Below are 14,070 nucleotides of genomic sequence, written 5' to 3'. Positions count from 1 at the left end.
AAGGAAAGTCACTTTTTGGCCAATTTGTCCATACAGATGGAAGAGGTTGCACTTGACACTTTTGCACCAAACAAGTCTTTTTACAGGATGCAAAAAGGTTTATTTTGATTTTAGACTCTGCACGTACATGAGGGTCTTGCTAAATTAGACCCTTGAAACTATTCAGATATCCTGGCTCTACCCAATCTTTCCTTCTGTTGGTTCCCAGCCCCCTTCCCATCGTGTTTCAGGTTCTTTGGAGTGCTGGCATGGCACTCAGCTGCGTTTGCAGCAAGAAGGGAAGACAAAATCAGAAGGCTTTTTAAGTTTGTATATACACGTCACTGGCATCCAGCAGCATTTGAAGTCCAATTTAATTAATCTTTCTTTGAAGGCAGACTTGAGATACAGCTGTAGACCACAGGCTCAATTTTGCTACAAGTGAGGCCACCCAGTTTTTAGCAATGGTGAGACAGGAAAGCCAGGAACTTGAATGAATAGTGTTTTCCCAAATTAATTTTTCTTTTTTTCCAAATAGACATTTTCCTTTCCTTAAGTCTTTCCCTCTTACCATTATTTTAGTTGTGTGTCAAATCAAAATGAACACTTACTGAGAAAAGATTGTAAGTAGGCTCTGGTGGAGTCAGTGCAGAAGAACTTTCATATGAGGGGTTGGTGATATTTGAAGGCTGTAACCTGTCCAGTGGCGTTACGTCAGTGTCATCTTTTGACTATACAAAATCACACAGACCTGCTTAAGATCCATCCTCCTCCTACCGTGCATTAAGCGGGGCACTTAAGCCTCACTACCAACTGGTGTAGTGTTGTGACTGAACTGGCTTTATCATATAAATTAGTGTCTCCGGGCATGAACTGTGTTCTGGGTTGATGTATTACCTCAGGCCACCCAACACTGGTATCTTTTTTTTCTCTCCCTTTATTATTTTTAAGTGCCAGCAAAGATCTGGAGAAGAAGTGTTGCTGTGACATTGTGCCTGGGATAAAAGGTACCTGGTTGGTCCCGAGTGCTATCATTGCAACTATATAAAAATACAAGTGTTTCCCCTTGTTCGTGGCTCCTGTTTTTGGTTTCTAGAAGACGATTCACGTTACACGCAGGGGCTAAAATAGGAAGGGATTTCTGGTTACTTCAGGGTAGACTTTCTTTTGGATTGATTCTTGTGTGTTTTGTAATGTTTTTGTTTGTCATCCCTCGTCTCTGAGTAGCTTGGCTGTTGCTGGCTGGTTTTGCATCGTGATGATACTACACAAGGTTAGCAAAGTTAGTTAAGAGAAAGCAAGCATGAGAGTGCATTAGTATTAAACATTTGCACTTCTCAATCCTGCAATCATTTCAATTTGCTTGTCTTCTGAATCTGACCTTTTTCCTATCCAAAGTTTCGACCTCCAGAGCAGCAAAATTATTACCAATGCCACAGAGGAGGGGGAAGAAAAGATGTGCCCTTTCAGTGGGTGTAATTACCTGCTTCCCTCAGGGTGAGCTTTCTGGTGAGGCAAAGGCTGCTGCACTGCTGCTCTGTGCTTAAATAAGCTTTTGGCCAGTCCTTGGTGTGGGAAGTGTCTGTGAGAGCAGGAGCCCGCTGGGCACAGTCTGGGGGAGCAGGAGGCAAACGTAAGCTTGTGCCCAAGACAAGTGTGTGAGCTTTCTCTCTGTGTCTTAGTCTGAACAGTTCAAGTGATAAGCGATCAGGGATGTTTCTAGCTTACTGAAACGCAAGGAGGAACTGGAAGCTGTGATTCTGGGAGGTGTGGTGGGCCTGGGGAAGTGCTGCCCCCCTGCTTCGAGCTCTTTGCTGCCTACCTTGAAGTGCTGGAAGCCCGTGTTTCTCTTCCTGAACCTGAGGTAAGAATATCCGATCAAAGCCACGATTCCAATAACCAGGCAGACGCCAAAGAATATTCCTGTCCTGGTAATGACATGAAGAGGAGCCTGGAAGTAAGAAAGAGGGTAAGTGAGCTACGAGTGGGTGCTGGTCACCTTCAAGTGCCTGAGGAATTTTTTGAGGGTGCTGGACATTGCCTGTAGTACTTCTTGTTTATGTTTCTGAAGTTACAGAGCATGCCTAAGTGATCTTTTCTGGTCAGTTTTTTTTTTCAGAGAAGCAATTGAAGCTATAATGAGACGGAAACCTCACTGTCCTGAGGAGAAACAGGTATATATTTCCACTAAGCAGCTTTGGAAATGTGTGCTACAAGCCCTGGAGGGCTTTGCATGGGTTCAGGCTTATTCCCCGCTGCTTTGTGCACTGGGGAGGTGTTGGTTATTGCCAGCTACTGGCAGCCATACCATCCTCTGAGCCCTGCTTTACTGGGGCTCAAACCAAACCACGTCTGAGACGGGGCCCACCTCATTGCTGGTTAGAGGGACTGCCAGCCTGGGCAGAGGGTGCGCAGGCCTGGGGTCTGCCGGTGGCCCAACACCTGCCTTCTGTAGGTTGTTTTACCCCAAAACACGCAATGCCATTAACCTGAAATCCTTCTTTGGCCAAGCAGGTAAAGTGCCAATCCAAGGAACTATATATGATATTTTATAAATATTTTAATAAATATGTAGGTGAAGGATGGAAAGAAATTCGCATGTGATCTGGATTTAATCTAATGAGGAGAAACGCCTCCACACTCTGACTTCGATTTGCCTTTTGCAGCTCTGTGGCCTGATAGATTGATAACGTGAAGGTGACCAGCACTTTTGGGGTAGTGACAAGTTTGAGGGATCCCAGGGCACAAAGCCACTCAGGCTGCAGTCTCCCCCAGCCACTGTGCTCTTTTCTGGAAATCCAGGAGCTGAGGAGGTGTCTGGAAATGGGTAGGAGATTTGTACGCTGTTACTCTTGCTTCTCCATGTACTGCCTTAGCTCTGTGGCCTCCCCCCTAGAAAACTAATTATTAAACTTGGTCTGACAAAAATAATCATGTTGTCTTAATAGATATGCTCTCTTCATTTATTTTTTAGAAAACAAACTAATTTACATGGTGCAGCTGTACATCTAAATATTAGAAAATATTTAGTTGCCCTCTAGCATGTAAAAGGTATTAGAAAGACTGTAATATCATGCTGCTGTAGACTGATAGAAATTGCCTATTATCTTGAATCATTTTCAGGCAGTAATTTATGCCTTTACCCAAGTGTGTCATCTCCTCCTACTTCTGAGGATTGTAGGCTGAAAGGGACTTTTGTGAACCGAGACTGTGCAGGGATATTACTGAGCTTGTAGGAAGAAGAAGGCTGATTTGCAAAGGAGAAAAGGGCTGCTCAGAACAAAATGAAGGCGAGAAATAGGGTATCAATAGGATTAATCTTGTGGACTGAGGAGGCAGCTGGTTAGCCACTTCTGAAATCAGAGCTGGGATGGATGGGTTGTGAATGTGAGTGAGGCTCCTCCAGCCATGGAGAGAGAATGATCAGAATGAGTTTACCATGATGGAAGGGAAGTTCTTCAGATTAAATAAGTGGTGTGTCTTCTTGCAAGGTCATCTTGAGCCTGCGCTGGGCTGTCGCAGAGTACCCTGCGTGGAGCAGAGCTTGGGAGCACTAATGCTGCCCATCTGAACACTGACATCTTTAAGGAAAATATTCTGTGCTGAAAAAAAGGGTGCTCACTGCACACCTCTCCCAGGGGCAGCAGGGATCACTTTTGTGAAACATCCCTGTGGTACTGCTGGTGAATAAAATGGGTTTTGTGCCTTTCATACAAAGCAGTAAACTTTGCTGGTGGTTTCTGTGGTTTGGTGTTTTGTTTTGTTTGTTTGTTTGTTTGTTTTTTTCCCTGTTCAAAACCAGAACGATGTTCCTGCCTGTCTGCTTCTGTGCCTGGTACCATTTTGATTCCAGCTTGAAGCAGTGCAGCTGCTAACTCGACTTCCCTCCTCGGAAAGGACGGCACCCCTTTCTAAACTGTGCTGTTTTGCCATGAACAGTCTGGTTTGGTTTTTCTAATGGGAGAGATAATTGGATAAGTGGGACCATTGCAGAAATTCGTGCAGGCAAAAACTATCTATTTTCAAAACACTTTGTTGTTTTGGATAGGAATGAATTAAAAGTAAAGAGTGAAAAAATTTTCCTCAGAATCTTGAAATGTCTTTCTGGAGGAACTGAAATGGAACTTTATAAAACCTCCATCAGAAAAATGAGCTCCATTATAAAATGTAGCTTTTATTTATATAAAATAAATGGGGGAAGAACTTGTTCAGAGAGAAACATTTTGAACAAGCCTCACTGGCACCTTGTTTTCAACTTTTAACTTTCTTTCAAAATAACCTTTTAAACTGAACCTGCATGTATGGGAGGGAAATTGGGAACATATGAATGTCAGCAATGAGTTTGGGATGATAGAAGCCACAGCCACCTCACTAAAAAAAAAAAAAATAATCACTATGTACTTACAGGAGCTGGTGGAGCCTTTAGAGGCTCTGAAATAACATGGATTATCCCATTGGAAGCGATTATATCCCACTCAACAATAGCACTTCTGTCCACGTATCTGATCTCGGTCTGCCAGGAGAAAGCAGTGAGAGCTGAGCTTTGACCCTCCTCCCTTTGGACTGAAATAAGCCTTGAGACTATTTCCCCTCCTCAGTTACTGACACATAGAGAAAAATCACATGGGGGGCTCACACCATGGCCTCTCTGGACATCAGGCCGGTCAGCTCTCCTGTGCACGAAGGAGCCATCATTGTTACCTGCATATTGCCTTCAGGCATTTATTTTTTTTTTTTTAAAAGAGGGTTTTGTGATGTTTGTGCAATTGCCAAGCTCTGCCTCGGAGTGCTGTTACTCCCGCCTGCCAGGCAGCCTGCAGCCTGCCTCCGTTACAGCTGCTTGCTGGGCTGAGGGTGCCACTTGCACCGAGTTTGCTGGCTGGAGACAGCCGGCTCGACGCTGATGGGGAGCCACTGCCCGCAGTTTATTTGGTGGCCTCGTGTCCGTGAGCTGGAAAGTGGTCGCGTTTGGCAGCTTATCAGGAAGGGAGAGGGATGGGACCAGTCGTTGCCACCCCAACACTTCCCTAAAAATCTGCTGATAATGGGAGTCCTTGACTGCTTTGGGCTGGTCCTGAGTCTATCTCCAGCCTGTGTCTGTGTTTTGGGAGGGCAGGTTCATATGCGTCCAGAGCACCATTGCAAACTCTGCTTTAAATTGCATCCTACCACAGGGGTCTCTTCAGCGAGCAGAACCAGGAGCTGCTGCTCCTGGCACAAGGCTGTATGCTGCTGCTGGAGCACACGCCGACATTCTGTGCCCAGGGAGGAAGGGGCTCGGCTGCTGTGGCACTGTGGAGCAATTTGGGGGTCGCCCGGTGTCCTGCTGCCCTGCCGCCGTGCTGGGGAAAGCTGGTGGGCTCCGACCCGGTGTGCTGGGGCAGGGGGATGCTTGGCTGCATGGAACACGCGTGGAAAGTGTTCCATGAAAGTGGCTGCTGCTTCTCCTTCCCCCTCTGACACCCTGCTGAGCTTTACTGCAGCTGCAGGGACAGAGGGCTTGCTCAGGTCTTCCAGGGAGGAAAAAAAGCTACAAATTCCCAACCCGCTTTGAAAGGCAGGAGCAAGATTGGTGTTAAGGGGCACAGAGCCTCCCCTTGGCAGCTTTAGAAGGAAGGAGGATTTTTTAAAGGAGAATGTCTTCTAATTCAAATATCAGATCAAAGCGATCCAAAAGAGCTTTGACATGCTAGCTAATGAGTGATACAAGTAAGTCTTACGCTGGTACACCCAATGTCTCATGAGGGTATACTTTATTAAGGCAATTACTGGGTTTGCAGTATAGGATAGCTTTAAAAATATATATGTGGTAATTCTCATGCCAAAGGAATTTCTCCTGAAAAAGGAGGAAGGGAGCAAAGGCAACAGATGAGTCTTTTGTGCACCTCTTCCTGCAGCATCTATTTCCTGCTTGTTGGTGTCCATGAAAATCCACTCCCACAGCACCATGCGGGGCACTCCATTTTCCTTGGGTCCAGCATCATTCTCTAGAGCACAGCTAAACTACAAGCCCACAGACACAGGTTTTCTTACTTTCATATTCAGCTATACAGAGTCACCCACAGCAGAGCCCCAATCTTCGTCTCAAGGGGTTACTGCCATGGAGGTCATTTGAAATGCTCAGGTAGTGAGGGTTTTTTTGATAAAAAATTAGAAGTTGGGGGTGTTTGCAAAGGATACTTTCCATTTGCAAAAAGAATATAAATTTTTGCATTTAAAAAATGGTGGAGCAGTAACAAAAATATGCAAACCACTGTTTTGTCTGCTTTTGCTCTGAGCAAGACTGTGCTGGCATCTCCTGCCTCTCCCAGAAATTTACCAAGAAACTTTACAAATGCCAACACCTTTCTTTAATGATAAGCTGCTTTTCTCATCTCTCCTCCCATTGCAATGCCATCTCTTATAATCCTGCCAGTCTGAGAGAAGGGTTGAATCAAGCCCATATCCCCATCCTGCCATTCCTACAGGCCACCTGAACAGTTTCCTTTAAGTTTTGTGGGTCAGAGCTTGGCCGTTTGCAAACTTGTAAATTTGTGGTTTGTCAGCTGCTATCCAGGAAAGAGCCTTCTGAAGTCAGCCTCTCATTGCTGCCCACTGTAACCCTACCAAATTGTTATCTGGATCCATGTGTCACTCGATTACAGGGGTGAAAAAAGCATGAAGAAGGGAGATTTATTAAAAAGGTACCTGTTTAGCAGTGGGGGCTTGATGTGCCTGGCTTGTGGGGTTTGTAATGAGAAGTTTTTCCCCTAGACGAGTTAGAAGAGTGGTTCCATTGGTCAAGTCCTCATAAAACATTATGCTGGCATTAGACAAATGATACTCGATGTCTCGCCCAGAAAGTGTCTGCAAATGAGAGCAAAGCACAAGGAATGTTAACTGAGCTCATTCGTCCTCTGAATTTACCAGTAGGCTAAGTGCCTGTGACTTTTTTCCCCTCTTTGCTATTAATGCTGCAGCAAGTGCAAGATGGGGTAGAGGCTATTGGGAAATCTAGATGCAAACAGCAGGGTCTTCTGTCTCTGCTGGCCTCTGCAGCAGGCAGCACCTTGATTCAGGTGGGACAATGGGTTTTACGCTTTTGTATGATGACCTGTAGTGATGAGCTTCAGAGATATTTGAAACAGCTTGAAGATGCAAGCCAGGACATAAATCCATGTGAATTGTTTGAGGGAAGGGAAGAAGGAAGGAAGGAAGGAACTGAGTAACTAAATCTGTGATGGGAAAGTCTCTGTAGTGACTTGAACACTTGATAACCTTACACTCCTAACTATGGAAGAGAAATGGACACAATGAACTTGCCTCTTTCAGAAGCACAGTTTAAACTATGTGGGGTTACACAGAAGTCAAGTCATACTAAGATTATTATTTTTTTAAAACCTTAAATTTCACTGGAATACAGAAATCCATAATGGCTGTTTAAAAAGTGTTATTAAAATGAGGAAGAAAAAAAGAAAAAAAACCTGACCTCATTTTCCCTTAACCCACTATCGTCTGGAGCAAAGAGAGTGGCATGCACTGACAGGTCTGTGAGATATCGCACGAACTCTCTCCCCTTCCTAGAGCTGTTGGAGTAAGCCATGATGTCCTAGGCAGAAACAAAATCCAGTTTTACTAAAGAGCAATTCTATGCTCCTGTGGGAGGAGCTGGAAAGATGAGACTGTATAAATAATGACAAAGAAGCTTTCTATTAATAGCCACAAAGCAAGTCTGGAGTGATATTGCAGAATAAGTTTGTATTCAAAACCCAGCTTTAGCTGCTGCTGTGACCTGCAGGAGTTGGGCCCTTGCTGTCTGTGGGGCTCCTTACACATATAGTGCCTTTCTGAACAGTGTCAAGAAAGGGACCCTTTTAATACTTTGCCTTTTTCCCCAGCAGCAATTCAATAAAATTACCAAAATGCACCGCGCTCCTTGTGATGCTCAGAAAGCCAGGAGTAGTTGTGCACAGACTCCTCATTAAGCTAAAGCTGCAGTAGCCTTTCATCCCCAAACGAGTTTTAAAAAACCCCAAATCTCTTTGCAGCAAGTAATTAAAAAAATAGCGACTACGTTCTGATTTTGACGGTACAGAATTTGGACCACTCCACCTTGCTTTGCTGGTGTGCCGGGGTTACCCGCTAGTAAAGCAAACACTGCGACAGAACCTGGTGGCAGAGCCTGCTTTGCTCCGCTCACCCGGCCAAGCAGTGTGCCGGCTGTGGGCCGTACCGTCAAGAAGTTTGTCAGCGTTGGGGAGGACATCAGCACTTGCAGCAAGTTCCCGCTGCAGGAGAAGCCGTCCCCCACGTAGCCTGGCTTGCAGGTGCAGTTCACCTCTGGAAGGTACAAAACACAGAGAGCCACGTGGGCAAACGTCCTCTGCTAGAAGGCTTTAGGCTGTCCTGCACCTGAAAAACAACTTGCAGGCAACAATTTTTATTTTTTTTTTTAAAGTTAAAAAGAGGCAGAGTCTCTTGCAGTGTTATCTAGCAGCCTGTGGCTGACCAAAGGAACCAAAATCAGGCTGCTGCTCCCCTTTGCACAGAGGGATGCAGCAAAGGACCCTCTTACCTTTCTCCCTGTAGCAGAAAACATCCCAGGTTTCACTGAGGTTGACTCTTCTCCCGTAGTCCACAATGCCGACGTAGCCGGAGCCGCAGTTTGGGGAGGAGAAGGCGGTTGGGTAGCCCACTCTTGCGCTGTCTAGCCAGCCGGCAGCACACAGGTGGTACCTTGCCTGCAGCCGGCACAGGCGTTACGGGAGAAAACAGAGGGGGAAGAGCTGGGTGGTGGGGCTGGGGCTCTGTGGAGGAAATGAACAACCCCCCTGGGGCACTCAGGCGGCACCCAACCTGCCAGCATGCTTTCTCAGGGTCTGAGGGGTGCTCTGTGCATCCGTCCATCCTGCGGCCTGCCCTGGGCTGAGCTCTGTGCCAAGGGGATGCAGAGACAGGAGCCCCTCTGAAAAGTCAGTGGCTCCCTGCACGGATCGAAGGAGCCTTTTCTGGGAAAAGCTTCCCCAAGCCGGCAGGATGGCAGGTGGGTGTGAAAGCCAAAGGGGATGTGCAACGCCATTGTGTGCCAGCCCACCTTTTGTCAGCGTGGGAAGGGCTGACAAACCAACTCAACACAGAAAATAAGTCCCTAAGAGTGCTGGAGCCAGTCCCACTGTCGACTTTGCTGATTCAAGGGAAATATTTAGACTACGGGGCACAGGGGACATGCAGCTCTGGCTGCAAACTGAATCCCCTCAGGCAGCAGAAGGAGGTTTACGTGCTGGCTGTGGTCCACCCTCACATTTTGCTAAAGGTGTCTCTAAAAGATGAGCGTCTTTCTTCCTTCCACAGATGGGAAGCAGACAGGAAGTCAGGCTTGACCCACTCTTCTAAAACAAGTTTTACAAACCTAGGGTGTGATGCTCATCCCACCGATGTCATCCACGTATTGTCTATAACACACTCAAGGAAAAGAATATGGAAAAGGGTCTGCTAACTTAACAGCATTTGGGGAAAAGGTTCCTGAAGCAGTACATTAAAAAACATTAAGCATAATTCAAAAGTGTACATTTCTTCAAGAAGTGCTAATAATTAAAACCCACATGAAAACACTTTTTAAGTCTGACTGTACCATCTTACCCCAGTATCACTGGAAACAAGAACTTTGCAACTGGTTTCAGTGCTGTATGAGCAAGCATGAAACCAATGAACAGTCTGAAGACTGCTCCCAGCCAAATATACCCTGGGGCATGGGGGAAGAAAAGGAGGGAAAATGAAGCTTATTAGCACAGAGCAGCCCCCTGGCTTCTCCCTCCCCTTTTACACTGTGGCTGGGTCAACTCCTCCTGCAGTGAGGCTACCTTACCTTCTGTGCATACAGCAGCTGGTTATACGTCGCAATGGTGGCTGACTCATTGGCACAGGCCTCCTTTGCCTTCTCATAAGTCATTTTGTACTGCCCTTGTGGGGACCTCAAGTGGAAAACCCCAACCGTGGTATCTGCAAAGAGAGAGAGGAACCAGTTCTTCCTGAAGGGGTTTCCATGGCTGGCTGCAGTCAACTGTGCCATACAAATACCCGTGAATTTTGTGAAGTGTAGTTAGGACATATTGAACCTTTACGGGTAACATTCCTACCTGGAATGCCCGCATCTGTTGCTTCATAAACCTAGTATCACAAAGTATGTAAGCACATGCTCTAACTTCGATCTTCTAATTGTTTCAAGGGAACATAGGGAGAGGACTGCGTGAGCTTACAGACACGAGGATCGGGGACATCGGTTTCAGTGCAGTGGCACAGGGACGAGGATGTCCCTGTCCTGTGGCATGCACGGTGTGACATCCTCACCTTGGAAGTGGAGATCAGCACAGTCAGCGTCGGGGTGGCACTGCCCGTTGTCTTGCAAGCAGCGGTTGAGAGGAAGCTGCATCACTGAGCAGTTCAGCCCATCACCGATGTAGTTATTTTTACATTCACATTTGCGTTTGTCCTGGTCAGACAGAGAATAAAAAGGGCCAAGCCAAATACTTAGCTGACATAAAAGCGGTATTTCACGCAACATTCTGAACTGTTGGAAAAATTTTACTTGATATAGCCAGGAATGGCCAAACAGGAAAGTTGCTACTAACAACTGTGATTCAACAGACCACAAACTCTGACGCTGACATTTATTCTTCTAAGCAAAACATTTACACATGCACTTGGGTGCTTTGCTGAATTAATACCAAAGCATAATTCCATCCACAAAGCTAATAACATGCATTGGAGAATTATATGACACATAATTAACAAAAACGAATGGCAAACCTATCAAAATTATATTTAAATGACTGGGCACGGGAGCATGGAAGGAATTTAGCAGCCCACGGATAGTAATAAATTGAGAACTATAAACCAAACAGGAGTTGGTGACATCCAGAGATTGCGATGGTCGGCAGATGGAATGGATTAGCGGCAAGGCTTTTCTAGATAGCTCCTGGAAGACACATCAGGAAAGCCACCAAAATGGAATGGACAGGTGATCCCGAAAGCAGCAGGACTAGTATTGGATCAAGTCACCAGCACAAGTTTTCCTCAACAACGTTGAGGAATGTGGACCATGCGGGCCAGGAATTTGTACCATGTGTCTGAAGAGCTTTTTAAGCTGAGTCCGGCCAGCCAACAAGTGACACTATTCTCCCAGCTGTCCCTAAGTTTATCTACCAAAATACATTCAGTTTCAATCCAACGAAGTCCTATTGCAAATAAGGATATCCAGTTAGGGAGAGCTAAGAAGAGGACAGAAAGATTACACATGCAAAATATCCCACTTGTTGTAGTACCCCTTTCCCTAGAGCAAAGATGTCAAACTGCTTCTCACCCCTCAGCTGAAAGGATACCAAACTGATGTGGAAAGTAGGCTGGGGCTATGTAAAGGTTGTTTCGGAAAAGAGGGACTTTTTGAGGTATGGGGTGTGGTCCAGCCAGAGAAAAGACTTCTGTTGGCACCGGGAAGAAATGCCTCAGACTTCCCTGCTGGTGACGGAAACCTTTCAACTTACAGGTCCTGTGACAGTGCAAATGGCATGCTCATGGCAGCCTCCGTTGAACCCATCGGCGCAAGGATTTATTGGAAGGCAGGTAAAGCCATCGCCTTTGTATCCTTTCTGGCAGTTACAGAAGACTTTCACCCCGAGCTGTGTGCATTCGGCTGCCTTGTGGCACCCGCCGTTGTTTTGTTTGCAAAGGTCTGCAGCTGCAAGGGGGAAAAGAAAACAGGTGAGTAAAGTTTGCTTTTAAAGAAGGTGTTCTTCACAAAGGCAAACCACCTCCATGTTTTTAAGGCACACTAAAAATACTAGAACACTTGTTTGGGGAAAAAAGTTGAGTTGCCTGAGGCATCCCTGAACTTGCTCAACGTCTGTCTTTTAGGGCTCTGAAGCCTTGGTTGGGATATCCTTGATTTAAGAGACATGACACCACTCTCCAGAGATTCTGCTTCACCTTTTGGTGGCCAGAGAGCTGCTTTTTTGGGGACTCTGCTTTGGCCTGTGCAACTTTAGAGGATGCAAGACACCTGGCTCAGAAAAAAATGACTTTTCTGCATCAGTGTTCCTGCCTTGCCTAAGGTCATCAAAGAACATCCATCAGTGATGAAATGTTTGACGAAATCCCTGCTGTCTCCAGAACCTGACTGAAGCACATGTCCTGCTCGGTAAAGCCTAGTGAAGCCAGCGACTTGCTTTGGAAAAAGATGGATCTGTATATATCCTAAACTTGTTTCGCTTGCTGCGCTGTGGAAGTTTTTAGATTTGATAGCCAGCGTTTCATACTGGACAGTAACTGCATGCAAGTGCAAGAGGGGACAATGTGCTCGCTTGCAGCAGGCTGTGCAGGGGAGAGCTCACCTGTGCATGTGATCCCATCCCCATTGTAAAACGGCTTGCACTGACACGTGTTGTTCTCCATGCAGACAGCGTTGGCGGAGCAGCTCGGGGAACACACTGGCTGAAGAGCTGTGGAGAAGGCAGAACAGCTGGGATGAAGATGCTCTTTATATTGCAGTACCCTTATGTAGAAAGAAAAGCCCTTGTGCTAGTCTTGCTAACTGGAAAACCTGCAAGAATAATTTTTTTTTTTTTGTTTTTGTTTTTTTTTGAGTGCTTAGCTCTTGGGTGATACCTTCCCCATATAGCCCAAAGCTGCTCCTCAGGGGAGGTGAACACTTATATTCCCATTTCACAAAGGAGCAGACGGGGAGTGAAGGGACATGTTCAGAGCCCAGAACAGAGGCTTCTCACTTTGTTAGCCCTTTCTCTCTTTTCTCTACGCAAACCCTTTGTTGAATTGCAAGTGCTATCAACACATGGCTCCACGCAGCGGAGTCTGGTGAGAGGAGGCAGAGACCTAGCTTGGTTTCACACAGCCGGCCAGTCCATCCTGTTTCACAGAAGCATCGTCCTGTTCCTGAATATCCCTCGTCACACTGCCCATTGGTCTTGCATTCGCAGGCTGCAAAAGGAACACAGAGGGATCACTTACAGATCTGCCCTTGGGAAAGGGGAAAACCGTTTTCTAGGGAAACACCACCTAGACTGTCAGTTTAGATGCAGTATTATTTAGCAATTATTTAGATAAATGCAGCCTCGTGGTTTTTTACCATGAGGCCAGTGAAGTGGTGGGCCAGACTGTCCAGAGTGTTTGGTCAGTTTCTATCCTTGGAGGTTTTCAAGCCCTGACAGGATAGACCCTGATCAACCTGGTTTGAGCTCAGAACTGACCCTGTTTTGAACAGAGGTTAGACTAGAGACCTCCTGAGGTCCCTTGCAACCTGAATTATCCTGTGACCCTCTGCTTTTATACCTGGCATTCATTCAATGTACCTCTGAAAATGAAAATAAGTTTTGATTTGTATTACAGTAGAGTAGCAAACTTCACAAAGAACTATGGCAGGAAGGAGTTAAGGGCTGAGATGAAGACCCAGCCTCATCCTGTCCCAATGTGCAGCAGCTGCTGGTCATGGGGAAACCTTTTAGCCAGAAAAAAGGTGTGCAGGGAGAGAGTGGTTGCTGCTTGGGAGAAGGTCTGTCTGAGTGAAAGAAACCAAATATGAGGTTAGGGACCTTTCTGTAAAATAGCAGTAATTTTTTTTTTTTTTTTTTTTTTTTTTTTAAGGTTTTAGATACCTTTATGACTAAAAGCTTCTGATTTCCTTTTATCCATGGAGTGTTACTGCTTATGTCCTGTGAACTGAATCATGAGGGACTGATTTAATCTATAGGTGATGTTTTTTTCTCCGCTCTTTGGGCCCTGCAGTAATTTACATACTGAGTCCTTCTTAAGGAGTTATTGGTGGCTCTCTGTTTTATAATGTAATGAAGTAGCATCCTCTCTTGCCTTATTCCTCTTCCTGAAATATTGTTGTTTAAATAGGAAAATGATGTGGCATTGGAGAAACTGATTCTCTGAAGACCTGGTCCTGCTGAAAAGGAGCTTCACACTCTGGTTATCTAATTTTTGGCTGATATAAAGATATATTAAAGAGAAGGGGCTATAAAACACTTTTTCTGTTAGATATCGCAGTCTAGGTCAGACTACCAACTCGCACAGTTTATTTTGTGTTGTGCTATAAAA

The 14,070-nt window shown here is 45.7% G+C and overlaps 1 protein-coding gene across 1 annotated transcript in view; it reads right to left on the bottom strand.

Moving 5' to 3' along the window:
- The window catches only part of STAB2 (stabilin 2), an 89,136-nt gene that overhangs the window by 4,374 nt on the left and 70,692 nt on the right, over positions 1–14,070 (bottom strand). Inside the window, exons 57-68 of the mRNA XM_033008027.2 lie at positions 12,844–12,948; positions 12,345–12,452; positions 11,499–11,692; positions 10,306–10,447; positions 9,824–9,957; positions 8,534–8,699; positions 8,192–8,298; positions 7,448–7,567; positions 6,667–6,825; positions 4,385–4,492; positions 1,802–1,930; positions 591–710 (exon numbers count right to left, since the gene is read on the bottom strand). Of these exons, the coding sequence (XP_032863918.2) occupies positions 591–710; positions 1,802–1,930; positions 4,385–4,492; positions 6,667–6,825; positions 7,448–7,567; positions 8,192–8,298; positions 8,534–8,699; positions 9,824–9,957; positions 10,306–10,447; positions 11,499–11,692; positions 12,345–12,452; positions 12,844–12,948 (1,592 nt within the window). The remainder of the gene's footprint in view (positions 1–590; positions 711–1,801; positions 1,931–4,384; positions 4,493–6,666; positions 6,826–7,447; positions 7,568–8,191; positions 8,299–8,533; positions 8,700–9,823; positions 9,958–10,305; positions 10,448–11,498; positions 11,693–12,344; positions 12,453–12,843; positions 12,949–14,070) is intronic.

This window comes from Tyto alba, unplaced genomic scaffold (genome assembly GCF_018691265.1).
Source record: "Tyto alba isolate M040663 unplaced genomic scaffold, T.alba_DEE_v4.0 Super-Scaffold_2, whole genome shotgun sequence".
NCBI lineage: Eukaryota > Metazoa > Chordata > Aves > Strigiformes > Tytonidae > Tyto > Tyto alba.
This window is presented reverse-complemented; position numbering and strand designations above follow the sequence as displayed.